Source organism: Ranitomeya variabilis, chromosome 6 (assembly GCF_051348905.1).
Source record: "Ranitomeya variabilis isolate aRanVar5 chromosome 6, aRanVar5.hap1, whole genome shotgun sequence".
Classification (NCBI taxonomy): domain Eukaryota; kingdom Metazoa; phylum Chordata; class Amphibia; order Anura; family Dendrobatidae; genus Ranitomeya; species Ranitomeya variabilis.
The window spans coordinates 337,939,860-337,958,548 of record NC_135237.1 but is presented as its reverse complement, the minus strand read 5'-3'; the positions used below and the strand labels follow the sequence as shown (position 1 = coordinate 337,958,548).

Below are 18,689 nucleotides of genomic sequence, written 5' to 3'. Positions count from 1 at the left end.
ACCTTGGTTTCTCCTTTTTTTTGTAACTTTGGTTTTCATCCTTGTTTTTCTTCGAGGGCAGCTTGAGCCTTCTGACTGTCCTGGTGTGGATTCTGTGGTGGTCAGGTTGCAGCAAATTTGGACTCATGTGGTGGACAATTTGACGTCTCAGGAAAAGGCTCAACGTTTTGCTAACCGTCGTCGGTGTGTTGGTCCCCGGCTTCGTGTTGGGGATTTGGTCTGGTTGTCTTCTCGTCATGTTCCTATGAAGGTTTCTTCCCCTAAGTTCAAGCCTCGCTTCATTGGGCCTTATAAGATTTCTGAAATTATCAATCCGGTGTCTTTTCGTTTGGCCCTTCCAGCTTCTTTTTTCATTCATAATGTGTTCTATAGATCCTTGTTGCGGAGATATGTGGTACCTATGGTTCCCTCCGTTGATCCTCCTGCTCCGGTGTTGGTTGAGGGGGAATTGGAATATGTGGTGGAGAAGATTTTGGATTCTCGTTTTTCGAGGCGGAAGCTCCAATATCTGGTCAAGTGTAAGGGGTATGGCCAGGAGGATAATTCTTGGGTTGTTGCCTCCGATGTTCATGCTGCCGATTTGGTTCGTGCTTTCCATTTGGCTCGTCCTGATCAGCCTGGGAGCTCTGGTGGGGGTTCGGTGACCCCTCCTCAAGGGGGGGGGGTACTGTTGTGAATTCCGTTCTGGAGCTCCCTCCTGTGGTTGCTAATGGTATTTTTGTGAGTTCTGCCCTTGGGCTCCCTCTGGTGGTTTCGAGTGGAACTGCTGCTCCTTTAGGTAGCTGTAGCAGCTGCCTCCACTGATCGCCTTGCCTGGGTTTGTTATTTAAACCTGCTCTGGGCTTTAGTTCATGCCAGCTGTCAATGTTCTTGGTTGGATTTGGTTCTCTCCTTGGATTTCTCACATGGCCTGTCCTTGTCAGCAAAAGATAAGTTTTTGCTAGTTTTTGTTTGTCCATTTGTTTGGACTATATTGCTCTGCAAATATGTCTCTTTTTGTCCAGCTTGTCACTATGTCATATTCAGGCTAGCTGGAAGCTCTGGGAAAGCAGATTTGCCCCTCCACACCGTGAGTCGGTGTGGAGTTCATTTTTGTAAACTCTGCGTGGATTTTGTAGTTTTTAATACTGACCGCACAGTATCCTTTTCTCTCTGTCTATCAAGTTTAGTATTGGCCTCCTTTGCTGAAATCTGATTTCATTTCTGTGTACGTCATTTCCCTCTCCACTCACAGTCAATATTTGTGGGGGGCTGTCTTTCCTTTGGGGGTTTTCTCTGAGGCAAGATAGCTTTCTATTTCCTACTTTAGGGGTAGTTAGCTCTTAGGCTGTGAAGAGGTGTCTAGGGAGAGTCAGGAACATCCCACGGCTATTACTAGTGTTGTTGTTAGGACTAGGAACTGCGGTCAGTAGAGATACCACCTCCTCAGAGCTCGTCCCATGTTGCGTTTTAGCCACCATGTCATATCAGTGTGGCCTCTTAACCACCAGGTCATAACAGCCAAGGTTACAACTGAATTTCTGCAGTACTCAAGGTTCATAAGAGCACAGTGGCCTCCATAATCCTTAAATGGAAGAAGTTTGGGACCATCAGAAGTCTTCCTAGACCTGGCCATCCAGCCAAACTTAACAATCGTGGGAGAAGAGCCTTGGTGAGAGAGGTAAAGAAGAACCCCAAGATCACTGTGGCTGAGCTCCAGAGGTGCAGTAGGGAGATGGGAGAAAGTTCCACAAATTCAACTATCACTGCAGCCCTCCACCAGTCAGGCCTTTATGGCAGAGTGGCCTCTTCTCAGTGCAAGACATATGAAAGCCCTCATAGAGTTTGCTAAAAAACACATGAAGGACTCCCAAACTATGAGAAATAAGATTCTCTGGTCTGATTGGAAGATGGTAGACCTTTTTGGTGATAATTCTAAGCAGTATGTGTGGAGAAAAGTAGGCACTGCTCATCACCTGCCCAATACAATCCCAACAGTGAAACATGGTGGTGGCAGCATCATGCTATGAGGCTGTTTTCAGCTGCAGGGACAGGACAACTGGTTATCATTGAAGGAAACATGAATGCGGCCAAGTACAGAGATATCCTGGATGAAAACCTCTTCCAGAATGCTTTGGACCTCAGACTTGGCCGCAGGTTCACTTTTCAACAGGACAACGACCCTAAGCACACAGCTAAAATAACAAAGGAGTGGCTTCAGAATAACTCTGTGACCATTCTTGACTGGCCCAGCCAGAGCCCTGACCTACACCCAATTGACCATGTCTCATATCTGGAGAGAACTGAAAATGTCTGTCCACCAACATTCACATGTATCCTGATGGAACTGGAGAGAATTTGCAAGGAAAAATGGCAGAGGATCCTCAAATCCAGGTGTGAAAAACTTGTTGCATCATTCCCAAGAAGACTCATGACTGTACTAGCTCAAAAGGGTGCTTCTACTCAATACTGAGCAAAGGGTCTGAATACTTATGACTAGACAGTTTCTCTTTTTTAATAAGTTTGCAAAAATTACTACATTTCAGTTTTTTTCAGTCAAAATGGGGTGCAGAGTGTACATTAATGAGAAAAAATGAACTTTTTTGAATTTACCAAATGGCTGCAATGGAAAAAAGAGTGAAAAATTTAAATGGGTATAAATATTTTCCATACCCACTGTATTTCTGAGTACAGATTACCATAAAAAATATGAATCAGTCAATGAGTCCATAGAAAAAACAGCAGCAAGGCTTAGAATTTACAAGGCAGTAATCCCTGACTAGATGCCTGTCATACGTTATACCTACTGCACACCTCACTGTAGACAAAGTGCAGATAAGAGCAGTATTTTTTATAACATAATAGAATCTATTTGAATTAGCCCTGAAAAAAGTGATTAGCTTAAGGTAGCAGCATCAAGGATTGTTATTTTATCAACCCTACTGGGGAATACATTAGAGCATTTTGCATCTACTCAGCCTGATATGGAGGATACCAGGATCTTTTGTGCAAACTCTCCTGTCCCAGCTGTGAAATCCTGTATGCAGTTTGAGAACCCCAAATGTAACGACACTTGACAGCCCCCAACAAGGCACTAGATCATACTAATAGAACCCACCGGCTCTTTTGGTTTCCAAAAACGGTCCCTCAACTAGAAGGTAGAGCCAGAGAAAAGCATTTTTCCCATTACTTAGGAGTGGGTCTCCTACACTGGTAAAGCATATGCACTAAGTGCTAAGGGTGCCAAAAAATAGAAGGAGGCACTCCAATATCCCTTCAAAGAGACGTAGTGGAGGGTATATAATATATATATTGTGATGCAGTGACAATTGTTACAGCTAGGGGGCACTGTATGTGCTCCTCGAGATGTGCATGGAGGCATATCTGTGATTATGATGGTGAAACATTGACCGGCAGGATTGTAAATGGCCGGTATGTGTCACAGAGGGAGTCTGCGCTGTAAGCCAGTAATGTTGTTGTTCTGGGACCTGTAGTCCCACAAGTATTTGTATAAGTGTAAAGGGAGGCTTGTAGGGTTAGCTGGAGAGCTGGGCGGGTCTGTCTAACCACACACACACACCTCCAACCTATAGGGGTGGTTACAGCTGCATAATGTGGCCAGGGTTTGGGTCACATGTTCAGAGTGTATGGACCGGAATGGTCAGTGTGTAAAGTCCTAGAATGGTCTGTGTTGGAATGTCCTGGAGTGGATTGGATTCCTGATAACTCCAGATAAAGGGGGATACGGGCAGAGAAGTATCTGCCATTGAAAACAGACTGTCAGTGCTTATGGTGTTCCGTCAATGTAAAAAATGAACTGTTTGTGACACGGTTTATGAGTCTAATATACCGATATGACCTGTTTAAGTGGAAAATGTGCCTGAGTGCTTTAAACCCATCGCCAAGCGAGTATTTCCCAACACACTCAGGTAGCGCTATCTCTCTCTCTCTCTCTCTCTCTCTCTCTCTCTCTATATATATATATATATATATATATATATATATATATGTATATATATATATATATATATATATATATATATATATATAAATAAATATATTGTAGCGTTTCACCTACTACGTGTCTTGGGGGACACTCGCTCGGCACGGGATTAACGCACTCAGACACGGTTTTCTTATAAAACACAGTCTCTTAGGTTTATTTCACACCAGCATAAACCACATCCTCAGAACTTGATAACAGCTTGAACACCATCTGCACATATTCAACTTTACCACAGACCATCACTAACCCCAGTTAGCATAATACACGGACCCCTGTCCGTTACCTGTTGGCGACCTTCACAGGTTCCTGGACACCTTTTGGCCTCAGAGGTGCCCCATACACAATGTCTCTCTCTGACCCTGGTCAGTGTCACACGGATCCCTTTCCGTTACCTGTTGGTGCCGCACAGGTTATCGGATACCTTTCCTCCACAGAGTTATCCTTTAGACGTTCTCACTGACCACGGTCAGCATTACCTACGGTTATCACTACAATAGACAAGACTCCAGTAGCGCTTCTAACTAAACCGCAGCAGGTAATGATACAAACCACCCTATATCTTGTATCGTAGTCTATAGAAATATAATAAATAACAAGATACCCGCGCTGAGTGAAAAACCTCCACTGAAACTTATACAAAAAATCAAGACGTTGTCTTTTTAAGAAAAAAAGAAAAAAAAAAAGAAAAAAAGAATGCAGAGCTATGCTCCTTAAAACCAATGTATATAAACCGAGGAGGATAAAGACTTTACCTCACTATTGCCCAGCGGTGATGTAGAATCTTCCGAGCAGCTTTTATAGCAGGTGAGCTGTAGCCAAGTATACGATATGAATCTGCAGGTAGGGAGACTGTGGGCGCTGCCCCGGCCGGTAGCAGAACGCTCCAAGCTCTCCTACCACGTGGAATGAACGCTAGTGTAGCCGTTAGGACCATCCCTGAGGAAGGAACACGTTAGTTCCGAAACGCGTTGGAATTGGTCCACTTCGCTTTCCCTAGCCTAGTCACATGTTCATTCACGTGACCGTGACGTCACGGAAGGTCCTGCTTCGGCAGAGAACCTAACGGCTACACTAGCAATCATTCCACGTGGTAGGAGAGCTTGGAGCGTTCTGCTACCGGCCGGGGCAGCGCCGGGGCCAGGGTTTTAAGGAGCATAGCTCTGCATTCTTTTTTTTTTTCTTTTTTTCTTAAAAAGACAACGTCTTGATTTTTTGTATAAGTTTCAGTGGAGGTTTTTCACTCAGCGCGGGTATCTTGTTATTTATTATATTCCTACGGTTATCAGACCATTTCACACACTGGCATGTGCCAGGTCCAGAGCCCCACCATGTGCTTTTCAGGAATCCTATTCTCCAGGACTTCCCACACAGGCTTCCAGGGCCTTGCAGTTGAACCAGATCCAAACACCGGAACATGTGACCCACACCCTGGTCACATTACATACCTGTAATCACTCCCCTGGGTGGGAGTGTGGGTGTGTGTGGCTAGTCTTACCCGCCTATCTCTCATAACTAGCCCTGCCAGTCTCCCATTAGAACTACATTTACATGTGGGACTACAGGTCCAAGACCACAACATAACTTCAGACTAACAGCGCAGAGTATCCTCCTCTGCGACACACATACCGGCCATCTACAATTCTGCCGGACTTTGTCTCATCACAATTATGCCTCCAAGTGCATTTTGCAGCACACACACAGTGGCCCCTGGCTGTAACATTGGTCACTGCACCACTATCTATATATATATATATATATATATATATATATATATATATATATATATACACATATACACTATGGTTCCAAAGATTAGTGTCACCCAGACAATTTTGTGTTTTCCATAAAAACTCATACTTTTCATTAATCAAATGAGTTGCCAAATGAATTGAAAATCTAGTCCAGACATTGACAAGGTTCGAAAAAAAGATTATATTTGAAATAATAATTTTCTCCTTCAAACTTTGCTTTTGTCAAAGAATGCTCCCTTTAAAGGAATTACAGCATTGCAGACCTTTGGCATTCTAGCAGTTAATTTGCTGAGGTAATGTGAAGAACTTTCACCCCATGCTTCCAGAGGCCCCTCCCATAAGTTGATTTGGAATGATGGGCACTTTTTGCATACCATATGGTCAAGTTGCTCCCGCAACAGCTCAATGGGGTTGAGATCTGGTGGCTGCGCTGGCCACTCCATTACAGATAGAGTACCAGCTGCCTGCTTCTTCCCTAAATAGTTCTTGCATAATTTAGAGGTGTGATTTGGTTTGTTGCCCTGTTGTAGGATGAAATTGGCTCCAATCAAGCGCTGTCCACAGGGTATGGCATGGCATTGCAAAATGGATTGATAGCCTTCCTTATTCAAAATCCCTTTTACCTTGTACAAATCTCCTACTTTACCAGCACCAAAGCAACCCCAGACCATCACATTACCTCCACCATGCTTGACAGATGGTGTCAGGCACTCTTTCAGCATCTTTTCAGTTGTTCTCAGTCTCACAAATGTTCGTCTGTATGATCCAAACACCTCAAACTTGGATTTGTCTGTCAATAACACTTTTTTCCAATCTTCCTCTGTCCAATGTCTGTGTTCTTTTGCCCATATTAATATTTTCCTTTTTTTTAGCCAGTCTCAGATATGGCTTTTTCTTTGCCACTCTGCCCTGAAGGCTAGCATCCCAGAATCGCCTCTTCACTGTAGATGTTGACACTGGCGTTTTGCGTGTACTATTTAATGAAGCTGCCAGCTGAGGTCCTGTGAGGCGTCAATTTCTCAAACTACAGACTCTAATGTACTTGTCTTGTTGCTGAGTTGTGCATGGGGGGCCTCCTACTTCTCTTTCTACTTTGACTAGAGCCTGTTTGTGCTCTCTTCAGAAGTGAGTAGTACACACCGTTGTAGGAAATCTTCAGTTTCTTGGCAACGTCTCGTATGGAATAGCCTTCATTTCTAAGAACAAGAATAGACTCAAGTTTCACATGAAAGTTCTTTTTTTCTGGCCATTTTGAGAGTTTAATGGAACCAACAAATTTAATGCTCCAGATTCTCAACTAGCTCAAAGGAGGGTCAGGTTTATAGGTTCTCTAATCAGCCAAACTGTTTTCAGCTGTGCTAACATACTTGCACAAGGGTTTTCAAGGGTATTTTAACCATCCATTAGCCTTCTTACACAGTTAGCAAACATAAAGTACCATAAGAACACTGGAGTGATGGTTGTTGGAAATGGGCCTCTATACACCTATGAAGATATTGCATTACAAACCAGACGTTTGCAGCTAGAATAGTCATTTACCACATTAACAATGTATAGAGTATATTTTTGAATCATATAATGTTAGCTTCATTGGAAAAAACTGTGCTTTTCTTTCAAAAATAAGGAAAATTCTAAGTTACCCTAAACTTTGGAACGGTAGTGTATATATATATATGTACAGTGGGGAAAAAAGTGTTTAGTCAGCCACCAATTGTGCAAGTTCTCCCACTTAAAAAGATGAGAGAGGCCTGTAATTGACATCATAGAATCATAGGTAGACCACAACCATGGGAGTCAAAATGAGAAAACAAATCCAGAAAATCACCTTGTCTGATTTGGCAAGATTTATTTTGCAAATTATGATGGAAAATAAGTATTTGGTCACTAACAAAAGTTCATCTCAATATTTTGTTATATACCTTTTGTTCACAATAACATAGGTCAAATGTTTTCTGTAAGTTTTCACAAGGTTGGACACACTGTTGGTGGTATGTTGGCCCTTTCCTCCATGCAGATCTCCTCTAGAGCAGTGATGTTTTGGGCCTGTCGCTGGGACTTTTAACTCCCTCCAAAAGGTTTTCTATGGGGTTGAGATCTGGAGACTGGCTAGACCACTGCAGGACCTTCATATGCTTCTTATGAAGCCACTCCTTCGTTGCCCTGGTGGTGTGCTTGGGATCATTATCATGCTGAAAGACTCATCCACGTTTCATGTTCAATGCCCTTGCTGATGGAAGGAGGTTTGCACTCAAAATCTCAAGATACATGGCCCCATTCATTCTCTCATGTACACGGATCAGTCATCCTGGTCCCTTTGCAGAGAAACATCCCCAAAGCATGATGTTGCCACCCCGATGCATCACAGTAGGTATGGTGTTCTTTGGATGCAACTCAACATTCTGTCTCCTCCAAACATGACGAGTTTTGTTTTTACCAAACAGTTCTACTTTGGTTTCATCAGACCATATGACATTCTCCCAATACTCTTCTGGATAATCCAAATGCTCTCTAGCAAACTTCAGATGGGTTCAGACATGTACTGGCCTAAGCAGGAGGACACATCTGGCACTGCAGAATCTGAGTCCCTGGCGGCTTAGTGTGTTACTGATGGTAGCCTTTGTGACTGTGGTCCCAGCTCTATGCAGGTCATTCACTAGGTTCTCCCATGTGGTTCTGGGATTTTTGCTCACCGTTCTTGTGATCATTTTGACACCACAGGTTGAGATCGTGCATGGAGCCCCAGATCGAAGGAGATTATCAGTGGTCTTGTACGTCTTCCATTTTCTTATTATTGCTCTCACAGTTGATTTCATCACACTAAGCTGCTTGCCTATAGCAGATTCAGTCTTCCCAGCCTGGTGCAGTTCTACAATTTTGTTTCTGGTGTCATTCAACATCTCTTTGGTCTTCACCATAGTGGAGTTTGGAGTGTGACTGTTTGAGGTTGTGAACAGGTGTCTTTTATACTGATAAGTTCAAACAGATGCCATTACTATAGGTAATGAGTGGAGGACAAAGGAGCCTCTTAAAGAAGAAGTTACAGGTCTGTGAGAGCCAGAAATCTTGTATGTTTTTAGGTGACCAAATATTTATTTCCCACCATAATTTGTAAAATAAATCTTGCCAAATCAGGCAAGGTGATTTTCTGGATTTGTTTTCTCATTTCGACGCTCATAGCTGTGGTCTACCTTTGATGTCAACTATAGGACTCTCTCATCTTTTTAAGTGGGAGAACTTGCACAATTGGTGGCTGACTAAATACTTTTTTCCTCACAGTATATATATATATATATATATATATATATATATATATATATATTCGAAGTAGGCCTCTAAAAATTGTCAATATTTAAAAAATAAACATGCGCACAACTATATGGTGGTGCCGGGGTAGGTTCCCAAACCGTGGCAATATGTTAAAAAGAAGAACCTGGCACTCAACCTATGTTAATGTGAAACAGATAGTTTATTTGATCCCAGACAGTGGTATGTCAAAACGTTTCGGTCTCAAACATAGACCTTCATCAGTTGCGTACTCCAGAATTAGTGGGATGAAAAATAGTTGGCTTGGTCCAAAAGGGTTACTGGATATGGTAGAGTTAATGCCTGTACAGAAATACACTAAAGCTAGTTCAGTCTGGGAAAGAGGCTTTAGACAGCTGAAGCCTGAGACATAGCGGTGATGAGGACAATAATGGGGGTGGAGAGGGGCTGCATTATACTTTATGAGGGGGCTACATTATATTTAGTGGGGGGACTGCATTATTCTCAGGGGACTACATTATATTCTGGGGGCTACATCATACTATATGAGGGGGCTACAGTATACTCTATGGGGGGCTGCATTATATTCTGTGGTGGGGCTGCATTATTCTCTCAGGGGACTACATTATATTCTGGGGGCTACATATTACTATATGAGGGTGCTACAGTATACTCTATGGGGGGCTGCATTATATTCTGTGGTGGGGCTGCATTATTCTCTCAGGGGATTACATTATATTCTGGGGGGCTGCATCATACTATATGAGGGGGCTGCATTATGCCCTATAAGGGGGCTACAGTATACTGTATGGGGTAGCTGCATTATATTCTGTGGTGGGCTGCATTATATTATATGAGGGGGGTTGCATTATACCCTATGAGGGTGCTACATTATATTCTATGGTGGGGACTGTGTTATACCTGAGGGGGTTGCATTATATTCTATGAGAGGGGGCTGCATTATATTCTATGAGGGGGCGACATTATATTCTATGAGGGGGCTACCCCTCAATGATTCTACCCCAACCCCTGCTACATAATTAAGACATGTACTACTTTATATTATACCCTTATATTAGCATGCTTTACCACACAATTGGTGGTCTTGTATTTATTTCTATGTAGCTACATAGTGGGCCCCAAGAATGATTTTCTCTGGTGGGCCCAAGGTGCTCCAGTCTGACACTGTACCTCATGCATGGCTCCTGGCTGACTGCTTCTGTGCAATATAAAATGTTCTACTGTGGGTCAATTTTTGCCATTTTTCATGGTGTCTGCCCTTTATTTTAGCTGTTCGGGAAGATTTCTGATATCATGTAAGATATTGAGAAAAACATGCATGTGTGTCTTTTTATATAGTGTGTGTAAACTTCTGGTTTCAACTGTATATACATATGCAAATGTGAATATATATATATATATATATATATATATATATATATATATATATATATATATACATATGTACACACCTTAATGCAGCAACAAAACATTTGTCTCAAGATTCTGTCACTCCTCCCTTTAGTCTGTCTCTGTCACCTTCAGCACAGATATATAGAAGAACACAAAAATAAATTCATGTCCATCGAGACCAATTGTAGCAAATATCACTTAAGAAAATGTTTTCTTTGTACCTCGACATATATTTTGTGCTGCTTATATCACTTACCCAATCGACTTTAATTCCTTTACATGCTTCTTTGGAATATGAGTCTGTATTGGCCTAAGGCAAGAGAAACCTTCATTGTGAAATAAAGTTCTTACATTCTCAATGAGGCCTTTGCATGTTTACGAAGTGGTTGTGCATGTAAAGCTTGCATCGTAAGTAAGAAGATTATATGCATTTTTAAAAATGATTTCAAAAGGCAAAACAACTTCTTGAACTGCGTATATCCTTATGGTTCCCGCTTTATAAAGAAAATTACATTTGTCACCGAGCTATACATCATTTTCACTGCAGCGTATAGTCCCTTCTGTGTGTCAAGTATAAAACAAAAGCATTTTGTGAAAAATTGCTAAAGAAGTAATGATTTTTGTCCTCAACTCTTTGTTTTGCCTTTCAATAAAGAAGGCGACGTGTGCCTCGAATGATATATTATTGTTTTGGTGCATCCCTAGGAACACAGTGCATAACCAAAACCATGTTTCACTGCTGAGAAGCTATAGTTTATTGGCCCTATGGCTCTGATGAGAATATAATGTTCCACAGTTTATAAATGCTTTGAGGTCAATACATGATTTGCTCTGGCTTGTTCATCCAATGAGCAAAAGGTCCAAAAATATATCAAGTCATTAGACAGCCCGGGATATAGGTTGCACAGTATAATCTCCCTGGTGTTTTTAAACAATTTAAAACATTGGAAGCCTGGGTAAGGTTCCCGGTGATGGAAAGCGCTCTATGGAAACTCTCTGTCAACTGGAGATGAGATAATTAGATCCAGGTAATACATAGAAGCCCCATCAGGGAGCTGGAGAGCAAACATGTCATCTTTATGAGTCTTTCTTGTCCTCCCCAGCAACCGTGGACTGTAGATAGTAAAAAAAAGAGAGTGAAGGATTCATCAGTGCCCTGAAACAACCACAACACAATGATAATCAAGCTTTCATCGTTTCATCATGTCCTTTACCTAGAGACATGCCAGCCCTGCTGACAAAATACCGGACCAAATAAAGCAGCCGGTCCAATTTGTGCCTCACCTTTTGCAGGTTTACAGCATTTCTTTTTTAGGGAAAGTTCCATATTTTTTTATGAATATTTAACATAAATAATAGAAATATTGAGCTACTCCTTTATGACATTCTGAAAATGTAAGAGTTATAAATACTTTGCATATTTTTGTTTCTGATATTTGAAAAATTGAGAGGGGCTTGGAATAAAATTTAAGGCATTTTACCCAACATCCTTACAGCTCCCCGCAAGCAATAATCTGGTTATTCATTCCTGCTTGGTTACTTTTTTCTGCAATTACATCTGCATTTGTATTGGAACGGTAATGTAAAAGTGTACATGATGCTGTGTATGGGTGCTGTAAGAATGTGTTCATATAGATTTGTTTTCCATGTGGATTTTGGTGCACATATTGCACCAAAAATTGTGTGAAAACCGATAAATGAAAAAAACTCCTCCCACTATTTGCATTGGGAAATTCATGTTACGGGGGTAATTAGTGTATTTATTAAAATGTGCGGTTTTAAAAATTGCTTAAAAAACTGACATATCACCCATTGAAGCGGATTCAACACAAAAAAACACAGTGAATAACCACAAATATTTTAGCACCATTGAAGGGGGTTAATACATTTGCGGACCTATGGCAGATCAAACTGCAACTATACAAGAGAAACCAAAGGATCAGCTGCAAATACACTTCAGATTTTTGCAACTTAAAAATCCTTTTGAATAAGCATATTTTAGTAAGGTAAGAAAAGAGTCTCTTTAAAAGCAGTAAATACGGTAAGTTTTCAAATTGCGGTATAGCTTCAGCAGTAACTAATATTGTACTCTGCTATTGTATGTAAAACACGTTATTTGGAAATGATAAAATCCATTACTAATTTACAATAATTTAGCGGTAATTATACATATATTCTGTCAAATTCACTAATTCTTACAAACCTTCTGGATAATCATATGCATGTATATTATCAAGTTGTAGAGTACAGACATAAAGGGGTGTAACTGCAGCTGTAGAGGACAGACATGGGATGCAGGGTATGTAATATGTCACCATAGTTCTTTAAAATAGTAATAAATGTATAAACTAGATTAGACTAAAAATGAGTGAAATAATTTGGAAAAAATTGAATATCTTTTATTCCTTTCAAATGAGCTGAAAAATTTGCATTAGAATAATAAGGAAATGGTTAAGAAATAATAAAAATGTATACTTACCTGTCCTGGCACTTCAGATCCTCGCCTGGTTCTTTGCTAGATTCCTACAGTCTTCTGTATACTTTTCAACTTGGGACACAAAGAAAAAATTTTGATGCAAATCTTTAAACCATTGGAAACCATTGACATGGTTGCCACCGTGGTGTTAAAGACAACTGCTGCACATCTATGGATGCAAATTCAAGAGCGATACCTATGTCATCTGCAGATCTTAGAGGTTTAACGGTTTTGATGCTGTGGTTAATGCTGTCACCCCATTGAGCCCACCTCTATATGGCAGATAAAAAGGGACAGTTAGTTGTCCAAGTTGCTATTGCCCTAACAATGGCCCCAAGTATGTAAATAAGAAATGTAAAAAAAAATAATTAATGATTATATATAGTATAAGGAAAAGCGAAGAAAAAATAACTCAAAAATATTTTTTGTTTTCCTATGCAAAACCTCAATATGTGATGTGATGAGATGTTTGGATGTATTTTTTTCTATAAATTGCTTATCTGTACCTTGTATTCATTCTGTGTACTCTCAGTACAATGAAGGGCATATTGTCCCTGAAACATGTGTAAGAAAGAGAGCCAGGGGGAAAGTTTAGTGCCCCGAACAGACCTTTGAACTTGAGATTGGGGGTGTGAAGAGGGGAATAGCGCGTGGGAATGAGAGCTCAGTTGGCGGAAAGCTGTAATATGCGGAAGCAGAGTGAGAGCCCTCCCACACTGTACAATCAGGACAGAGTAGGTTCAAGTCAGAGAGGCCTACAAACCTCAAAAATAGACAAAGGCTGACAGCACTCACTTGGATATTCCAAAACCATCCAATGCAAAAATGAACAGCGCTCCAACCAGGTGTAGAAATCTCAAAAAAGTGCTTTATTCAAGCCATGGTATAGCAGCAACGTTTCGACCAACACTTGGTCTTTGTCAAGCATGCTTGTTCATTTTTGCATTGAATAGAGAGGCCTACAAAGACTTACCTGTACCTAGGGCTGTAGGACTCCTGGAGTGTCACTGAGCGTGAATAAGCCCTCCCCACAACCGGACCACAGGGGGTGCAGTTCGAGACTCGACATCCCAGCCGTGAACCAAGTGCGGCTGTGAAACGTATACTCTCCCGCCTGTATTAGCAATGTGCCAATGCTTAAAAAGAAAGGACTGTCCTTTCTCCAACGTGACCCATCGTGGAACCAGGACCCGCGAAAGGACATTCCAGGACCCCCGATGACACCGGAACCCAGGATCCATCTCAGACCAGGGCGACGTCGGATTCTTCAAGCGTTCAGGCCGGAACGTCACCGCTATCTTCACAGAGACTGATCCTCAACACCGCCGGACTGACAAGTTTGATACCTTTGTACACTCTTCAACCCTTCACTGCCTCTGTTATACCTATGCCCACCAGACACAGTTTGCTTATCCTTATCTCCCTCATTTACCCTCTCCCTGCATGGAGTAACGCTGTTTCATTAAATCCCCCTGTTAACCCTTGTTCTGCCTCCAACCATTACTGCATCCTGGTACCTGCTCACACTTGGTGTAGTCAGCAGGATGCAGTCTTCAGGTTCGGAGGGGGCAGACCAAGCATCTGAAGCACTCCCCAGGTCCAACATTACCCTAGGGGCTATGCTGACTAACTTGCCAAAGTTTAATGGGAACAATATTATGTTGTGGAGCTGTACTGAATGCATTAGGGGGATGATGAGAATGCACCCCATGGTGCCCACGTTGCAGGCAGAGGTTGTCATAATGGCACTATAGGGGAAGGGAAAAGATTCAGTGATGTTGAGACCTCCCTGACAGTGTGACAAGTTCCTACATAAACTGGAGGAGATGCATGGAGACCTCACAGATGTAGGGGAGCTGAGGTCATGCTTGTTTAGTCACATGCGAAGGGAGGGGGAGACAGTGAACCAGTATATGTACGTGTTGCAAGACATCTCGCCCGTGGAATGGCGAGCAAAAAGGAAGGGGTAATGTAAGGAAAAGAGCCAGCCTTGGCGTGCCTTGTCCGGGACAAGTCCAGAACCATTGGTGCTGTCACCCAAGTTGCAGGGGGAGAGTTTAGTACCCCGGACAGACCTTTGAACTTGAGATCAGGCGGTGTGATGTGTATAAGAGGGGAACAGCGTATGGGAACGAGAGCTCAGTTGGCGGGAAACTGTAGTGTGTGTAGGCAGAGTGAGAGCCCTCCCGTGCTGTACAGTCAGGACAGAGTAGGCTCAAGTCAAAGAGGCTTACAGAGACTTACTGGAGACTGTAGGAAAAGACGTCTCCTAAGATCCCTGACATCCTTTCCCGCAGTGTCACTGAGCGTGAGTGAGCCCTCCCCACAACCACACCACAGGGGGTGCAGTTGGAGACTCGACATCCCGTTCATGGAACGTATACTCTCCCGCCTGTATTAGCATTGTGCCGATGTTTAAAAAGAAAAGACTGTCCTCTCTCCAGCATGACCCATGGTGGAGGCAGGACCCATGAAAGGACATTCCAGAACCCCCAACAACACCGGAACCTAGGATCAGACCAGGACAACGCCAGATTCTTCAAGTGTTCAGGCCGGAAGGCCACCGCTATCTTCACAGAGACTGATCCTCAACACCTGATAAGCTTGATACCTTTGTACTTTCTTCAACCCTTGTCCCTGTTATACTTACACCCATCAGACACAGTTTTATTACCCTTATCTCCCTCATTTACCCACTCCCTGCATGGAGTAACACTGTTTCATTAAATCCCACTGTTAACCCTTGTTCTGTCTCCAACAGTTACTGCATCCTGGTACCTGCTCACACTTGTAAATGATTTTACATTAAAGAAACAACTTTTCCTGATTAAACTTTTTCTCATAGGTGAAGTCATTCCAGTAGGATTTGCAGCTCCTGTAAAGTGTAATCTTCTTCATGTACCCACCTGTTCCTTAGATTGGGAGAATAGTCTGAGTAAACTACAGCTTATTTAATAAACCATATCATCTCGCCAATGTTAATGGAATGGCGACTTCTTGAACTGCAGCCTGGGAACGTTTTCCCACACTCGACTTCATATAAGGACATCCAGCAGAGGGCGCATCACCGCGACTGAAGGTAACTATAGGTCATTGACCTACATTTCCTTCATTCCCTGGGGTTTACAGGCACGAGCACAGCTGCATTAGCAGAGCTCCTGCCTGTAAAATATTTTAACCCTTTCAGATGGATTTACATCGTGGGACGTTACAGATCTACAGATGGTATGTATATTGTTGGTTTATTATGTTTCCTTTGTTACAGAGCGAGGGTCTTCAGGTGGATTGAGAGAGCAATAAAATATTACAATAACCTGTGTGTTTATTTCATTAAAATACTTTGCAATATTGTGTGTGTGTTTTTTTTAACCATTTCATACAATTGGATTAATAATGGATAGGTGTCATAATTGACGCCTCTCCATTATTAATCTGGCTTAATGTCACCTTACAATAGCAAGGTGGCATTAACCCTTCATTATCCCATATCCCACCGCTACACGGGAGTGGGAAGAGAGTGGCCAAGTGCCAGAATAGGCGCATCTTCCAGATGTGCCTTTTCTGGGGCGGTTGGGGGCAGATGTTTGTAGCCAGGGGGGGCCAATAACCATGGACCCTCTCTAGGCTATTAATATCTGCCCTCAGTCACTGGCTTTACCACTCTGGCGGAGAAAATTGCGCGGGAGCCCACGCCAATTGTTTTCGCGATTTAACCCTTAAATTTAATAGCTACAGCGCCAAAATTTTGCACATACACACTACTAACATTAGTAGTGTGGAATATGCAAAAAAAAGGGGGATATGACATGGTTTACTGTATGTAAACCATGTCTCATATCATGTCGGGTTTAGGCAGGAGAAATGAGAAGCCGGCAATTGAATTACCGGCTTTTCACATATATCGCGCTGAAGTAAATATAAATATAAATCTAATATATAAAGCTGAATGTGTGTATGTATGTATGTCCGGGATTGGCATCTGAACCGTCGCAGCTACAGCCACAAAATTTTGCACAGTCACACGTCTGGACCCCGAGAGCGTCATAGGCTATGTTGTGAGGTGAAATTTTAACCCCGCGCTTTCCAGTTCACCAAACAATTTTGCCCCTATCTACATAATGGGGAAAAAGTGAAAGGAAAAGTGTTGGAGGTGTCGCAGCTACAGGCACAAAATTTTGCACAGTCACACGTCTGGACCCCGAGAGCGTCAAAGCTATGTTGTGAGGTGAAATTTTAACCCCGCGCTTTCCAATTCACCAAACAATTTTGCCCCTATCTACATAATGGGGAAAAAATGAAAGGAAAAGTGTTGGAGGCAAATTAACAGCTGCCAGATGTGAACAAGGGAGACTTAAAGAATGAGAGCGATGGCGCCAAAGAGTATATACTGTACAGTTGCTAAGGTGGGGCCCTGACATGGGATAATCACCACACCACCACGGGGATATGAACACACACACAAAATGCACCACACACTACCACGTGCTCGAACACATATACCACCCTCAGCGCACATTTCACCACACATACACCAACCTCGCCACATAAAAGTTGAAACACAAAAGTCGCCGCTCAAAACTCGCCACGCGCAAAACTCTCCACATGCAAAACTCGCCACACGTGAAAAACTCACCTCATGGAAAACTCGCCACACGCAAAACTTGCACACGCGGAAAAATTGCCACATGCACAAAAGTTGCAACACATGCAAAAGTTGCCTCACACAAAACTTGCACATACTCAAAAGGCACCACACATAAAACTCGCCACGCGCAAAACTCGCCATGCGCAAAACTTGCTGCACACAACTTGCTACACTAACCTGTCACATGCAACTCGACACACAAAAAATTGCTATACGCATGTCGCCACACAAAACTCATCTCACAAAAGTTGCTACATGCATGTCGCCACACGCAACTCAACACACACAACTTGACACACGAAACTCGCCCTAAAACACACACAAGTGGTATTATCCTTCAAAAATAAAAATCTGATTAATAAGCTGACAAACTACAAGAGCAACAAATGTACCATATAGGAATCCGGCAGCTGTCAGTCACATGACCAGTCTATTATGTGTATGTGTGAGCTAATATATACTGCCAGGGGGTGGGCTTACTGTTGGCTGGGGATTTATCAGGCTGCCAATTTAGCTTACAAATACTGAGGTAAAAATACTGACCAAATAACGTGTGAACGAGGTCTAATACAGGAGGAGATGACATACAGATATATACTATATACAGGAGGAGATGACACACAGGTATATACTATTTACAGGGGAGATGACACACAGGTATATACTATATACAGGAGGAGATGACACACAGATATATACTATATACAGGAGAGATGACACACAGGTATATACTATACAGAGGAGGAGATGACATACAGGTACATACTACATACAGGAGGAGATGACATACAGGAATATACTAAATACAGGAGGAGATGACACACAGGTATATACTATATACAGGAGCAGATTACCTACAGGTATATAGTATATACAGGAGGAGATGACATACAGGTATATGCTATGTATAGGAGGAGATGACATACAGGTATATACTATATAAAGGAGGAGATGACATACAGATATATACTATATATAGGTGAGATGACACACAGGTATATACTATATACAGGGGGAGATGACATACAGGTATATACTATATATAGGAGGAGATGACATACAGGTATATACTATATACAGGGGAGATGACACACAGCAGGTATATACTATATACAGGGGAGATGACATACAGGTATATACTATATACAGGAGATG

The 18,689-nt window shown here is 42.2% G+C and overlaps 1 protein-coding gene across 1 annotated transcript in view; it reads left to right on the top strand.

Annotated features, from left to right (window-relative positions):
• Window positions 1–4,241, top strand: part of LOC143783274 (uncharacterized) — a 39,898-nt gene extending 35,657 nt beyond the window's left edge. The window contains exon 6 of the mRNA XM_077271686.1: window positions 4,171–4,241. Coding sequence (XP_077127801.1) covers window positions 4,171–4,241 — 71 coding nt within the window. The remainder of the gene's footprint in view (window positions 1–4,170) is intronic.
• Window positions 4,242–18,689: the final 14,448 nt, after the last annotated feature.